General features: G+C 17.8%; 1 protein-coding gene across 1 annotated transcript in view; it reads left to right on the forward strand.

Moving 5' to 3' along the window:
* The window catches only part of LOC128951657 (homeobox protein 5-like), a 96,055-nt gene that overhangs the window by 42,344 nt on the left and 35,589 nt on the right, over positions 1-18,122 (forward strand). Inside the window, exons 6-11 of the mRNA XM_054296904.1 lie at positions 3,074-3,578; positions 5,298-5,567; positions 7,850-8,429; positions 9,808-10,082; positions 10,960-11,287; positions 11,371-11,618. Coding sequence (XP_054152879.1) covers positions 3,074-3,578; positions 5,298-5,567; positions 7,850-8,429; positions 9,808-10,082; positions 10,960-11,287; positions 11,371-11,618 — 2,206 coding nt within the window. The remainder of the gene's footprint in view (positions 1-3,073; positions 3,579-5,297; positions 5,568-7,849; positions 8,430-9,807; positions 10,083-10,959; positions 11,288-11,370; positions 11,619-18,122) is intronic.

Raw genomic sequence — 18,122 nt, forward strand, 5'->3', positions numbered from 1 at the left:
TTGTATTATTATTAAGTAGTAGTAGTATTATATAACTTATTATCAAAAACACATTATAATAAAATAAAGTTATTATAATTCAAAAAAATAATTGTTTAGAAAATAATAATAAAAAGATGATGAAAACATATATATATATATTATATGTATTTAAATTTGATATATTGTTAAGTAATAATAATGATGTTAATAAACAAATTATAATAAAATTAAATTATAAGTTAGTATTTATTTTTTATTTTATTTTTATTGAATGTAATATAATTTCTTTATTATGATAACATAATTTTTTTTGTATATATTTATATATATATATATAATACATATTATTATTATTAAACAATTAATTGAATAGTTTTTAATTATGATACACAATATTAATAGTAGAAATTATATATATATATATATATAATAAAAATTATTATTATAATATTTATTTTAATAATAATTTAGGCCATATTATTCAAAAAGTTAGTTAACATATATATATATAATAACAATATATATATATATAATAAACACAATTCAATACAAATAAGATTAATTTGTTTAACAATATTTGTATTTAGTTAGTATTCAATTGTTTAATAATACCCATCATATTATTATTATTATTATTATTGTAATATAATATTATTATTAATTTATATACAATAAGACACTGTTATATAATAATTTAAATATAATATTAATAATAATAATACAGTATTTATTTTTGTGAAATTAAACAATGAAATAAAATTATCATTTTATTGAAATACTAAATAAATAATAATAATAATAACTAATAATTTTATTATTTATTTTGTACTGTATTTTCATTCATTCATACATTCAATAGACAGTCAGACAGACAGACAGTTTGAAACAATAAAACCTCGAAACAAACAATATATAGTTCACTAAACTTTTTTTTTAAAAAAAAATTTAATAATTATTATATTATTGTATATAAACAGAGAGAGAGAGAGAGAGAGAGAGAGAGAGAGAGAGAGAGAGAGACCAAAAATCGGATAAAACATACGGAATATAAATATATAAAAATATGAAAACAAAAAGTTTTGTCATAAAAATATGATTTTTTTTCGTATATTATTATTATTATTATTATTAATATTAAACAATATAAAAAACTTGATTTATATTATAATACTGTATAATAAAACATTATTATTTATTTTGTTGTGTTTTTCTACCCAAATAATTTAAATATTAATGTAATAATAAAAACGTATAGAAAATGCAAAATATAGTAAAAAAAAATATCGGATTTTATTTTACATTTTAATTTAGTTTGCAATGACTTACTGTAAATAATAATAATAATTATTATTATTATTATTACTGTATAATCAATATCATATTGTGTTTGTGTGTGTTTAATAAAAATTTCAATTAACATAAATTTTATTTATAATTATAAATATATATATATATATTAAACATTTAATATTTCAATTATTATTATTATTAAGATAAATTTGTTTTAAAAAATAAAATTTATATTTTAATAACTTTATTATTATTATTAGTTTGAAATCTTTTAATACATTATAAATATTTATTAGTCAATTGATACTTATTTAATGGGTTTTCAATTTAATTGGTAATTAAAGTGAAATAAATAAAATAAAAATACAGATTATTTATGAATAAATTTTTTCTTTATTTTAAAAAAAAAATCTTAATATAATATATGATTTAAAAAAGATATAWATATTTACAGTTATATTAATAGATATCAAGTTTTATTCAACTTATTTATATATACATTATTTTACAGCTATTTATATCTATCTATAGATCTCTATGTAATAATACTTATAATTATTATTATTACTAATTTTGGATTTCAAAAAAAAAAAATTAAAATTAAAGATAAAAATCTAGACATAAGTTTGTTTTTCAATATAACTATATATATATATACAATCATTAAGTAATTATCTATTGTTTTATATGATAAATGATGAGCTCTTAAAAAATAAACGATGAAATCTTGAAAATAAAAAAAATGATATATTATATTAAAACTTTATATATTTATATACAGTATATCTAATATATATATATATATATATATTGTATATGTATTGTTAAAACAATTAAATACACGAATTTAGTATCAAATGATTTAGTTTTTTGTTAATTTTATTTGTTTTAAATATATTTTTTTTGTTTGATTTTTAACAACTAATTTAATAAAATTGTATTATATATAATATATATATATATATATGTCTATATATATATATATTAAAAAAATAATAATAAATTTATCAATATTCTTATTTAATGATTTATTATTTAAAAAAATATTCAACAAAAAAATCTTAAATTTTATAGTTATTAAATAATTTAAAACTATTAATTTTAAAGTTAGTTTTTACAAAATGTTTACAAATAAATTGTTGTTGAATATTTTTATGATATCTTTATTATAAAATTAAAAATTTATCTATAAAATATTACTGTATATATTTATTTTATACAGTTTTTTTTAAAAAAATATTAAATAAAATTATTATTAAAAAAACATAATAATAATAAAATCAAATTATTAGATAATTATAATTAAATACTTTTATATATACAAACTATAAATGTATATAAACTTATATATAGTAATAATAATAATAATATCTAATATTTATTTATTTTTACTATAAAAAAAAACTGCTAACAAATACATGAAAAAAATATATTTAAATTTGTTTTAATATATTTATATAAGATTTATAAAAATTATAAATAACTTATTAATTATTTATTATATACATACAGTATATAAACACATAATTATATATATATATATATATATATATATATATATATATATTTGTTTAAATTAATTATTTAATTGTTATTATTATTATTTTTTCGTTACTTATTTGAATTAATAATTAATAAACAAAAAATATATAAACTAATAATTAATTGCAAAAAATATTTAAATAACTATATATATACAGTACATAAACACATAATTTTATTTATTATTAATAATTTTTTTTTAATTAAATTAATCAATTATTTTTAATTTAATTTTATTTTATTCGGTGGCACCGGTCAGGCCGGGGATCAAATTGTACGGATAAACGGCTACTCACTTGAACACGCCGTACACGACGATTGTATAGCATTGGTTAAGTCTAGCAACCGGTGTGTATTGAAAGTTAAACCGACGGGTATGTTACCCAATCGGGACCGACATCAGGACATACTAACCTGGAAACTACTGGCCCAACAATCGGCAGTTAATAATGCAAACAACAACACGGTAGGAGGTGTCGGAGCCAATGGACAACTACTACTACAGCCGCCACCACCGCCTCCGTCATCGATAGGGTCGTCGGCTGAGGACAGTTGCAACAGTCATAGTCCGTCCCCGCCSTGGACTACACCGCCGTCGTCGACGGCCAGCCATTCGGACAGYGAGTCGGCGTCGGCGACGACAATACCCGACGGTATCGGTAGCGGCAATAGTGGTCACGACTGTCTAGAGTCGACCATCTATATCGACCTCCAGGGCAAACAATTAGGCTGTTCAGTGGTTAAGGGACCGCCCAATATACCCGGTTAGTTAATTTTAGTATTTTTTTTGAACCCCACCCCCATCTTACCCCCCCCCCCCAATTTTTTTTAATACATTTTTTTTTTGAATCATATGTTTTAATAGTAAAATAGTAGTTTTAAAAAAATTATTATTATTAATTATAGATATAATTTAGTTATTTTTAAAAGTAAAAAATTGTAAACAAAATTTTTTATATTTTAAAAACTATTATTTAGTAACTATTAGTTAGACGACTATTAAATATTTTATTTTAATATTTTTAAAAATAAATCTATTTTAAAGTTATAAAATAATATATATATAATTAATTACAAAATAATTTTTAAATATATATTACAATCGTCTAAACATTTTACTACATATYAMKWTATACTAAAATAMTGTAAATTAAATTATATATTTAAAAAACATTTATTATTTACTAATTTTATAATATATTTCAGAATAAGAAATAATTAATAATAWTTTATTTTTATTAATTACACGATTTATTATTAATTGTCTGAAAATTAATTATAAAACAYAAATTARAAACTKTAAACAAAATTTAATRCAAAAAACTATTACTTAATAATTATTATTACTTATAWTAGTAAATTAGTAAACTAGCTTGATGACMAATAATTTATATATATATWTATATATTAATTTTTATCTATTTAAAAAGTTATATAAAAATTATATACATTATAATATTAAGTAATATTTAATTTAAAAAATAATTTTCTAAAAGTAATTTTTAGTTAAATATTATTATTAGACATTTAAATACATAAACATAAAATTAAATAATTAGTATTTTTAATTAATCTATCAACTATTAATTTATTTGATTATTATAGCTAGGTTAATTTTTATAATAGTACAACATTTTACTACATGACATAAAACATTTATATATATATATGATTTTAAAATAAATTGATCTTAATTATATTGCTCTAATATTTATTACTTAAATATTTTTAATTATTAAAATATATTTATATTTTTTATTACTATTAAAATACTATTTATTTATATATATATATATATTTTTTAAATAATAGTTATTTAAATAAAAATAAAATTACAAATTATTATCATTTTTATATTAATTACAATTTTTAATTATAAATAATTCTTAAATTAAATTTTTTAACTTATTATATTATTATTTATTAAAATTTGTAATTAAAATAAAAATGTTAATAATTATTTATTTTATTTTTATTTAAATACCTATTATTAATATAAAACTATAAAAATATATAAATAAAATTACTATAATTTTTATTAAATAAAAAGTATTTTAGTAATAAAAAAATTATAAATATATTTTTAATAATAAAAAATATTTAAGTAATAAATATTGGAGCAATGGGGCGATGGGGCGATGGGGCGATTATTTATAAAAAAAATTAAAATTTACATTTAAAAATATTTATAACTATTTTTTTTAACTTATTAGACTAACAGTATAAGTTACTAAAAAAATAACTTAATTTTATCAATTAATTTTACTATAATTTTTTTTTAAAAAAATTAATTCAATTAAATAAAAATTAATAATTATACAAAAAAAAATTATTTCCATAAAAATTAACTTTAATTGAAAAAAATACATTACATTATAACGATATAAAAAATTATAAATAATAATAGAAAAATATTATATTTATTGATATAACTTATTTTATTAATTAATTAATTATTAATTTAATAATTTATTAATTATTAGGTATTTTTGTACAATCGGTTAAAACGGGTGAAACCGCTCATCAGTCGGGCCTAGAAGTGGGCGATCAGATCATACAAGTAAACGGTWTTAATGTMTTGAATATGGATTTTTCCGATGCAATCGGTCGACTCAAGTCATTGCCGGCAATGACACTAACCGTACGGAAAACGGCCGGCAAATACCTGTTCAACAATAATCATAATCATAATCATAATAATAATAATTTAATCAATGGGAACGGTATGCTGATTRGTAACGGTAGTGGTAGTGGTAATTGTCATCAAATTATTAATAATTGTAATAATAATAAAAATTTAATCAATAATAATATGAATGGTGGTCATCAATATATAGTTAATAATAATAATAATAATAATAATTGTGAATTTAATAATCAAATTAATACTAATAATAGGTAAGCATTATATTGATATAAATATATTATAATAATATTGTTTTAAAAATTATTATAATATATAAATAATTATAATTAATAATAATTATTTTAGCATGAATAATTTAKTATTATTTATTTTATTAAAAAATATATATATTATTTATATGTGTGCATGCTCCAATTTGTTATAATTTATTATTACAAMTATTTTATTRTTTTTTGTTTTGTTTTGTAATWATTATTATTAAAACAAAAAAAATATATATATTATATTTATGSTCACATATGGTAAACATATRTATATATACATATATAGAGTATATAATTATTTATTTTGTTTTTTTAAGTATTGTTTTACTWATATAAATATTRTWATAATAATAATAATAATAATATTAATCAAAATAACACTTTCTAATTATTTATAAAAWWWTTTTATAGGAAATATAATWATTATTATTAATATTGAGTTCACTTAACCAAMAAAAATAATGAAAATAATAATCAATTTATTTATTTATTAATTTTTCTACAAAAAATAAWTAAATTTATAAATAATTACTTTATATGTCAATAATCAGATTAAGTTATTTWTWATATTTAAAAATAATTTTTTTTYCACTGATAACATAATCTGATTATTGACTCACGAGTAGTAAAATATATAAAAAAAGGATTAAATATTTATAAATATTATTTATTTATWATTTTTTTTGGATAATTTTRAMGTTAAAATAATATTTACATWTTATAGTTAATTATATATATATTTTTTTATTTGTAAATAAGATTAATTATAATTCAATACATATATATATATATATATATAAGTAAATTATTTTTTAACCAAAAATTATTATCTAATTATTGGAATAGAAAGTGGTTTTYATTATTTTATTTTTCAAAAAATAAATAAATAAATAATAACAAAAATTTGCTGAATATATACATAATAAATAATATTAAAAAAAATATTAATCATTTARTACATGTATACATAYTATACATRCATTTCCTTAAAATGATAAACAGATTTTTTTAATTATAATATTTTAATTTTTTMAACAAAAATAATAATAATAATAATAATAATAAGTAGAAATTGAGTGATATTTTTATTATTATTTAAACTAAAAAAAATCAATTTTATGCCCATTTTCATGGATATTATCATAAATTTTTATGTTTTCTCTCTTAATATATTTATTTGAAAATAACTTCAATTATAAGTGAAAACTAAATCTGTATATAAATTGTTTTTTTTRTAAAAATAAATTGATTGATAATTTTTGATTGATTTTTCAATTTTTACTATCAATAAGATTAGCCTCAATGTTAAGTCCAGTTTTAAAACTAAAAATAATTAGTTTTTTTTTATAAATATAATGGAAATAAATAGTATTWAGTTATTATTATTATTGTWTTTTTATTGARAGCRTAAAAATTAAKTTTTTTAAAGTAAAAAAAWTTATTTTTAACTTTCTATTTAAATATATAATTTATACAATTATCGTTTAAATATATATTTATTTAATTATTGCATTTAAAGTAAAATTTAATCCTAAATTTATTTTCACTAAAAGATTACAAATAGATAACAAATAAATAGTGAAAACAATTTATTTTAAAAAAAAATAATTATTATTTTAATCTCTTAATCTTTTAATTTCAATTATCGTATTATATATTAGTAATAAATCAATAGATTTTTTTCTAAAAAAAATATTTAAAAGGTTAATAAGCTTTAATAAATTTTTAAATTAATTATAACAAATAATAATTTCTATATTTTCAACACAACAACAAAAAAATAGTATTTTAAGATAATTAAAAAAAATTATAATAAATAAATAATAATAATTTACTAAATAGTAAATAAATTTATTTTATTTTAATTTAATTTCATAATAAAATCTACATTAATATTATTAATTTTATGTTATATAACTTWTATATTAAATATATATAAAAATTTTAATTTAAATAAAAACTAAATGTAATCAATATTATTATTATAATTAATTTAAATATATATTTATTGAAAAAAAATCAAAATTTTTATTAATTTAATTTATATACTATTTATATGATTACTAATTTTTTTTTTAATTATTTTATTTTTTTTATCAAACAATTAGTGGGAAACTAAAAAAAGTTACGGCAATTGTACACAACCAACAACAACAACAACACCAGTCCCATAAYCACCAGGTGCTCAATGGTCATCATCATMATAATAAACATCATCACAACAATAACCGTATGAMAACTACTAGTTCACTATCATCATCGGCATCGTTGAGCACCTGTAGCTTATCGGCACCGACACCAAAACAACAACAGTCTATATTAGCACAAAATAACGGCAACACAAAAGCGCACATAACAGCAAAAATGATAACAAAAAACGGTACAACCGTTTATAGCACCGGTAGTACTGGTAGTGGTAGTGGTGATGGTGAGGAAGGTATGGGTAGTGGTAGTCATTACTCTGAAAACGACTACTCTATCAGCGAAATGGATAGTATCGATGGYAGTGGTGATGATGTCGATGACCATCAYATGATAAGCACCGGTATGTCTACTACTACTAGTGGTTCAGTGATGGGTCAGTCGGCTCAGGAAATGATGGAAAAAGTCAGACTAGAAGAGGAACGACTGGCCGATGAACGCCGTAAGCTTGAGCTACARCAACAACAGCTGAAACTGGAGCTACAGAAGCTTGAAATTGAAAAGTATTGAAAATGTGTATGTGTATGTGTATGTGTATGTGTATGTGTATTGTATGTGTATGTGTATGTATGTGTATGTGTATGTGTATGTGTATGTGTGTGTATGTGTGTGTGTATGTGTATGTGTATGTGTATGTGTATGTGTATGTGTATGTGTATGTGTATGTGTATGTGTATGTGTATGTGTATGTGTATGTGTGTGTGTGTGTGTATGTGTATGTGTATGTGTATGTGTATGTGTATGTGTATGTGTATGTGTATGTGTATGTGTATGTGTATGTGTATGTGTATGTGTATGTGTATGTGTATGTGTATGTGTATGTGTATGTGTATGTGTATGTGTATGTGTATTTGTATGTGTATTTGTATGTGTATGTGTATGTGTATGTGTATGTGTATGTGTATGTGTATGTGTATGTGTATGTGTATGTATGTGTATGTGTATGTGTATGTGTGTGTGTGTGTGTTGTGTATGTGTATGTATGTGTATGTGTATGTGTATGTGTATGTGTATGTGTATGTGTATTTGTATGTGTATGTGTTTGTATGTGTATGTGTATGTGTATGTGTATGTGTATTTATGTGTGTGTGTGTGTGTATGTGTATGTGTATGTGTATGTGTATGTGTATGTGTATGTGTATGTGTATGTTTGTATGTGTATGTGTATGTGTATGTGTATGTGTATGTGTGTGTATGTGTGTGTATGTATGTGTATGTATGTGTGTGTGTATGCGTGTGTATGTGTATGTATTTATATGTATAATATGTATTATGTAAATGTATGTATATGTATATGTATATGTATATGTATATGTATATGTATATGTATATGTATATGTATATGTTAATGTGTATGTGTATGTGTATGTGTATGTGTATGTATGTGTGTGTGTGTGTTAAAATATGAATTATAAAATATGTTTTTTAAAATTAGCAATATAATTTTCAAACTTATTAAAAAATTTAATAGCTAAAAAAATAAATAAAAGTAATTTTTCTTTACTTTGGCATCTAAACTATTTATAACTAAATTAATTGTCTAATAATAAATAATTTTAATCTAAAGTTTACAGTTTTAACATAATATAAAATTTATTAAAAATTGTTAAAAACTGTAATTTTATTTAAATWATAAATTTATTAATTTAAATAAACTTACACAGTTTTATTTCAAAAAAAAWAWTAATTATTTTATTTAGATAAATATCTAAACAAAAATTATTATTTTTTTTTAAAAATTAATTAATAAACAAAAATTTGATAATCTTAATTAAATATCTAATTTGCATTATTTTTTTTTTAAATAAATATATTTTTTTGAATAATAATAATTTTTTGAATACTATTTTTTTTAATTTTTTTTTAATTTTTAATTAATAGGAAGGAACTGGAAAAACGTAAACAATTAGATGAATGTCAGTCACTGTCTAACTGTTCACTGAGTAGTACATCAAACAGTTCGTCCGGTTCCCAGTCTATCGGGTTTTTAGATGAAATCAAAGCCATGGGTGAACACACCCGACGATTGCTCAGACCTGTCGACAACAACAACACTAATAGTACCGGTGCTAACAGTCGACGACAATTAATTGGTGTCCCATTACCAGCACTGGTAGGCAAAATGCCGCCGACAATAGATAACAGCAATAATAGTAGTATTATTAGTAGTAAATTGTCGGCAAAAATGGTACCCATTGTCGGATCAATTAATAATAGCGATAATAATACTAATAATAATAATAATGATAAACATAGACAACACGGTATGTATTTAATATAGTATTGATTTAGTATTGATATACTATTTACAAACAAAAATAAATCTATTGATAATAATTTTTAATCAATTAATTTATTTACATAACTATTATATTTTTTTGATAAATAAATATAAATATATATATATATATATTGTTTGATTGTATTTAATTGTTTACTATTATAGTATAGATTAGATAACATTTATATTTATAGATTATTTAACAAATATATTATTTACTAATTAGTTTTATATATCTATATTAGTAGTATTATAATTAGTCAAAAAAAATAATATAAATTATTGAATAAATATTATTAATTTATAACTAATATATTTGCTTAACGATRATAAATTTAATTAGTAAATAAATATAATTATTTATTTAATAAAAATTTATTTTATAATTTTTTAATAAAATTAATTTAATTTGAATGAAAATATAAATTATAGTATWTAWATATATATWTWTRTWKWTGTAAATTTAGATAGTAATATCATATTARTYAAAATAACTTATTATTATTATTAATTTTTATTTMAAAATAAATCTAAAAAAAATTTATTTATAATAATTATTTTCATTAGATTCAGTTWTCTATTAAAAATATAAATATTTATATTTAMKTAATACAAAAAAAATTATTAAATAATTACAGTTTTATTTTCTATTTAAATTATTTAACAATTAAACTAAAATATGTATATYAATAGTATATATATTTTTTAAAATAAATAATTAATTTAATTTTAATTTAAWTATTAAATAACAGAGCTTTTAATGGAGGAATTCCGTCGAGCGCACCGTCGGATGTTTGGCAACAATACTAATACTACTACTACTGGCCAACAATCAGCTACCGGTGCTGATAGTAATAGTAGTGATGGACAGCAAACTGATAGCAATAATAGCACTGGTATTAGTAAGTYGTCTCAAATAATTTCAAGTAATAATAATAAGGAAGCGCTTAAACAGTCTAAATCATTGCCGGCGCTCAACAATAGCAACAATACAACTACCGGTGCCATCAAWGGTAGTGGTGGTGTACACCAGATGATACCATCACCGGTTCCCACTAGTAGTACACTACACCTACCGGTGCTGGTGGTGGTGGTGGTGGTGGGGGTCGGACTACACCCAGTTGTAAGATACCGCCGGCMGTTCCCCTGAAAAAAACGGTTAGCACTGGTGGTTGTGGTGTCGGTGCCGGTAGTAGTGGACAGCCGTTAGTCCAAATCGGTACCTATGCTAACACAACGTTTACAAAAAATCGGTTTATCGCACAACAACCCCAACACCAACCCCAACAACACCGTAGTGTTATACATGTCCGCAGCACCGGTAGTAATGACCAGACAATGTTCAATACAGACAATCATAGTAGTAGTAGTAGTAGTAGCTGTAGTAGTGGTGATAGCGGTGTTGTCGACTGTTTGAATAGTAATAATCATCTACCGGTGCTGTCAATGATGGATAATAACCAAACCCAGTGCTCAACAATTAATTGTAATAATAGTGCAAATAATACTAATACTAATAGTAATAATAATAATAATTCTCAGATAACTATTAAAGTTATTTCAACGAAACAATAATTAATTATTTTTTATATTTAAATTAAAAATTATATTATAATTATAAYTTTTAATTATTATTATTATRAAAAATATTTACAATAATTAATTTTTGTTTAAACTCTATATCTATATTAATATATATATATTTTTGATACTAAATACATATGTATTACATATATTTTTGTATTTAGTTTATTTTTGATTGAAAAAAAATATTTGTATAATTTTTAGTAATTAGTAATTTATTAATAGTTTTTTTTTGAATTTTTTTTAAACACTTAAATGTTTTTTTTAATGTTTAAATAACATATAACTTACTATTTACTAATTAATTGTTGATATTATTATTTTTTTTAAATATACATTGAATTACAAAATAATAATAATAATTTTATTTTAATTAAATATATTTGTAATGATTTGTATACAACTAAACTTTTTTTTATATATAAATATTAATAAAAAATAATATTTTGTTTAATATGAAAATTTGTTATATAATTTAGTTTATCATTTCAAAAATAATTTATGTTATAATTTTTTTAATAAATAATATTAATTTTTTTTAACATAATTAAAATTTACAGATAAAAATACTTGAATAGTAGTTAATATATTTTGTACATTATATACAGTATATATCTATTATTTATTTTTTAATATTAAAACTGTAACTTTTTAATAGACTAATAGTTAATACATTTATATAAATTGTTTTAATAAATTAGTTTATTAAGTGATAAAAAAGTTATGTTGAATGCAATGATGTTCACTCTCTCTCTCTCTCTCTCTCTCTCTCTCTCGGAGAGAGAGAGAGAGAGAGAGTATATACAGACAGATATATACAGAGAAACAGTAGATTCAATACAACCAGTAGTTTGACAACCAGTTCATAGAAAATAGATTTTTTCAATAATTTTGTTCATTAATTCAGTTTTTGTTTTTTTTTTTGAAATACAATTTTTATTTATGTCTATTAGTATATAAGTGTATACATTGTCTTTATATATAAAAAATAATAATCACTATAATTTTTATTTTGATATTTTCAATAATTTAAATATATAAGTATTAAAATTTCAAGAAAAAAATAATAATAAATAAAATAAAATACAATTATAATGTTTCTAATTTACATAAAGATTATTATATAATATATTATATATATATATATAAGTATTATATACTAAATAATTATTTTAATAATATATTATTGTTGTTGTTATAGTTTTATCGCCGATAATTGTGTGGCCATTGAAGCGATCATCAATTGCGGTGAAAATTATTTTCAATTATCTAAATTAAAAATATATATATATATATAAATATTTATTAATCAATCAATTTATTAGTTATAATTAGTTTATAATAATAATTAGATATAAATGTTTTCGACTAATCTATAGACAACTGTTGCCTAAAAAAAACTTTAGTTAATAACAAGTGTTCAGACAATTTGTTTCCCATTTCAAGTCATAATAATAACATCACTGGTTGTGGACATCACTGGTCACTGATCTCTCTGTCGATGATTGTCTGCAAACACAACAAACAAAAAATACAAATAAATAAATTTTAATAATAATTATTTTTATCAGAGAAAAAATTGTTAAATAAATTAATAAATTAAATAAATATTGAATATCAACAAAAAATAAATAAAAATCAGTAAATAAATAGCATATATATATATATAACTAAATAGTATAAATTTTTTGCAAACAACAAAATATCAGTAAAATATTATAATTAAATGTGTTTTTTTTTAAAAAAAAAAAAATAAATTATAAGTTAATAGACACTCACCTCATAAAACATTATCTTGAATGTAGTCTTAATAACTAATAAAACAAACAATTAGTTTTTTATATATATATATATATAAATTAGTGCTAAAATTTACTAAAAATTAATAGCTATTTCCTACAAAATTAGCCAAACATTAGTAGTCAAATATCTATGACAATTAACAACAAAATAAAAAAAACGTTTATTTACAACACATTTATGGATATCACTGGTCTCTATTGGTTAATGATTGTCTGCAAACACAACACAACAAAAATAGAAATAAATAAATAAATAAATAAATAATTATTATTATTATCAGAATTGTTAAATAAAATAAATTAAATTAAATACGTTTACTTGAATACCAAAAAAAAAAAAAAAAAATCAGTCAATAAATAGTGTATCAATTTATGCTAACAAAACAACACAACAAAAATATCAGTAATTTTTTTTTTAATAAAATGTGTTTCAAATTAAATAAAATGTTTTTTTTTAAAACAAAAAATTATAGTAATAGTTATTATTCAATATAAAACATTATGCAGTTTTAATTAAAACATTAATTTAAATTTAAATTTCAGTTAAATTTTTTTTAATTAAGTGTTTATGTAAAACAAAAATATTACACTTAAAAAATTAATATAAAATTTTAGTCATAATATGTATGACAACAACAAAACAAAGTATTTATTTTGTCTAAAAAAAAATTATTATCAAAAAGTATTTTATGTTTCACACAATAATTTAATTGACAAACAGTTTAAATACATTTTCACACATTTTTACTATCAGTTAATGTTTGATGTGAGCTAATTATGAATCAAAAAATAAATTGTTTCCCTTTAAATACATATATGTTTTTTATTTACTTATGTTTTAACATAGGGTGGGGGATGGGGTTTATATTTTTTTCAAAAAAATAATTGCAAACTGTAATATCTGAATTCCCCCCCTCTCCTAACATATAATATTGTTTTATTATTTAAAAATAAATAAATAAAATATTAGAGTTTAATTTTATAAAATATTACGTATTTTTTAATATATATAATCTAATTTACATTTTTATTTTGATTTTTATTATAATAATTATTATAGATATTTTATAATAACTAATAAAAATAAATAGTTTTATATCAATATATATATTATAATTATTTTAAAAGCATTTCTATTAACACATTAATGTGTAATTGTATTATAATTAGTCTAAATTTTTTTTTTGTAATATCGTTTACTTTTTATAATTGTTTAATAAATATCATCAGAAAAAAATATATAAATTATCTAACAATATATAAAACAGGAAAATAAAATTATTTATTGTATTAAAAATGTATTTTTTTTTAAAAAAACTTACTTTTATTTATTGTTATTGTTGTCCATGTTTTGTATTTGCAATAATTTTAATTAAATAAAAAAATTATTATAAATGAATAATTAATAACTATTAATAAATAACAATTAATTTTTTAAAAAAAAACTAATACATTATTTTTTTTAATAAATATATAAAATATAAAAAAATCATTAATTTTATTCATAATAAACACATTGCAATTAATCATAATAAAAAACAATTTTTATAAATTAAAAAAATTAATTACGTTATTTTAATCAAGCAAATATTTTATTATAAAATAAATATTTATGTAATTTATGTAATTGAATTATTATAGTATAAATCAATTAATTAAATATAAATATAATTGTAAACATATGTTTTGTAATACTGTACTAAATTAATATATTTTTTACAATGCATAAAACAAGTTGTAGTTTATAAACTAAAACTAAATGCATTATTATAATCAATTAATCAATTAAAAACTGAAAATAAATTATTTTTAACAAATATAATTGATTTTATGACATATAAACTATTTATTATTAGTACTATAAAAAAAAACTAAATTTAATTTCCCGATTTATATCCCGATTTTGCCATTTTTTACTCCCGATTTCCCGACCGATTTTGGCAATTTAAACTCCCGAAGATGCATAACTCTAGTTATTACAAATAAAAAAGTATTTTATTTTTTCAAGTTATTTATGTATTATAATAATAATATTAATAATTATGTTAATTATTTAAAAATTTTATTTTAATTAATTAGTATAGAATACTTTTGAATTCTAAATAAAATTCAAATTATAAAAAAATTATTTACTTATTAATTTATATTGAAATTTTATTACAGTTTAATCGATTACTGATTTATTAAAAAAAAATTTCTAAACTAATCTAAATAATAGTTTTTTTTTATAAAAGTATAATAAAAAAATTAGTAATTAATAAATTTAATATGTGTGGTCTCTTTAATACATCTAATTATTTATATTTTTTTTGTTTTTTTTAAATTCATTTATATATTAATATAAATATTATATATAAATATATTTTATTGTTTTCATTTTTTACAATAAAAAACAAAAATATCTTATTAAATTTATTTAGTTAGTTATTATATTTATTTATTATACTTATACTATAGTATACCATAATTACTAAAAAATATAAACTATATAATTTTTTTTGTAACTGGTACAAATTTGTTATTACAATTTTTTTTTGTTTCTATTATATATCTATAGATAAATAAAATATAGTAAATAAATTATTCAACAATATTATTGATTATATTATTATATCATAAAAATGATAAAATAAAACTTTAATAATAGTATTTAAAGCATTAGTATTTTTTTTGTATATAAAATAAATTAGTATTATTATAATATCAGTAAGTTTAGTGTAATTTTTTGTGATTAGTAAAATGTTTTTTTTTTTAAATATAAATAGTTATATTATTTTAATTGTTTGTCTAAAATATAAACAAACAAAAAATAACAATAATATACTACTAATAGTAAAATATCAATAATTTTTAATTTTATAAAAAAAAATCATTTAATTTATGAATATTAGTGCTATACAAGTATAAAATTTTGAAATATATAAATAACAAATAATTTCTGTATCTCTGTATAAAAAAAATTAATAATAATTTATAGTATTATTTAAACAATTAATTATTTATTAAATTGGTATACATTTTTTTTATATTGTATTATGAAAAGTTAATATCTTATTAAACTATTTTATAGTTAGTTATTAAATTTATTTATTATACATATACCTTAGTATACCATATTTATTAAAATATAAACTATATTATTATTATTATTATTTTGTAACTGGTACAAATTTGTTATTCACAAATTATTGTTTCTATTAAATATATATATCTATGAATAAAATATTGAAAATAAATTAATAAATTATTAACAATATTATTGATTATATTATTATATCCTAAAAATGAGTGAAAAAAAAATTAATAAACAATAAAGCGTTAGTATTATTGTATATATAAAGTACATTATTATTATTATAACATCAGTAACTTTATTGTAATTTTTATTTTGATCAGTAAAATGTTTTGTTTTCAAATAAAAATAGTTATATTACTTTAATTTGTTTAATAGTGTTAAATACAATCAAACAAAATATAAACAATAATATACTACTACTAATAATAATATAATTTTAAAATATCATTAAATTAATAGTAATAATAATAATAATAATAATGAAAATTAAAATAATTATCATATAATTATAGTGAGGATATTAAATGTTTTGTTTTGCTTTTTATAAAAAGTATATAATTTTTATAAATCAAAATAAAATTTGTTTTCAGCAATTAAAAAGAAAATCAAAAACAAATCAAAAAAAAAATATTATAATTAATTTTTATAATTAAATATTAATAAATTATATAAAACATTAAATTCAACAAAAACAAAAAAAAAGTTAATTAATAATTAATTAATAATAACACAATTACAGTACCAGTGTCATTTATATACATTATATGGTATAATTTTTTACACAAAAAAACATCTAATTAATTATTTAGCTATTATTATTATTTCAATATATTAATTAATAATTAAACTAGACTATTATTGTTATTAATTTTGTAACTGGTACAATTTTGTTATTACAAATTATTATACTTATATCTTAGTATACCTTAATTTGTTAAAATATAAACTATATTATTATTATTATTATTTTGTAACTGGTACAAATTTGTTATTATAAATTATTATTATTTCTATCATAGAGATAAAGTATAGTAACTAAATTAATAAATTATTAACAATATTATTGATTATATTATTATATCATAAAAATGAGAAAAAAATTTTTTATTACACTATTATTATTATAACATCAGTAACTTTATTGTAATTTTTATTTTGATCAGTAAAATGTTTTGTTTTTAAATAAAAATAGTTATATTACTCTAATTGTTTTAATAGTGTTAAATACAAACAAACAAAAAATAACAATAATATACTACAACTAGTAATAATATAATATAAAAAATAAAAATTTTATTTATAAAAATCATTAAATTAATAGTAATAATAATAATAATGAAAATTAAAACAATTATCATATTATTATTGTGGATATTATTTATCTATAAAATACTAATGCATTCAACAGAGTATTTGAAATACCAGACAAACAATGAATTATATTTCAATAAAT

The sequence above is a fragment of the Oppia nitens genome, unplaced genomic scaffold (genome assembly GCF_028296485.1).
Source record: "Oppia nitens isolate AA-2021 unplaced genomic scaffold, nextdenovo-longstitch-racon4-pilon3 scaffold1_pilon_pilon_pilon, whole genome shotgun sequence".
Taxonomy (NCBI): Eukaryota; Metazoa; Arthropoda; class Arachnida; order Sarcoptiformes; family Oppiidae; genus Oppia; species Oppia nitens.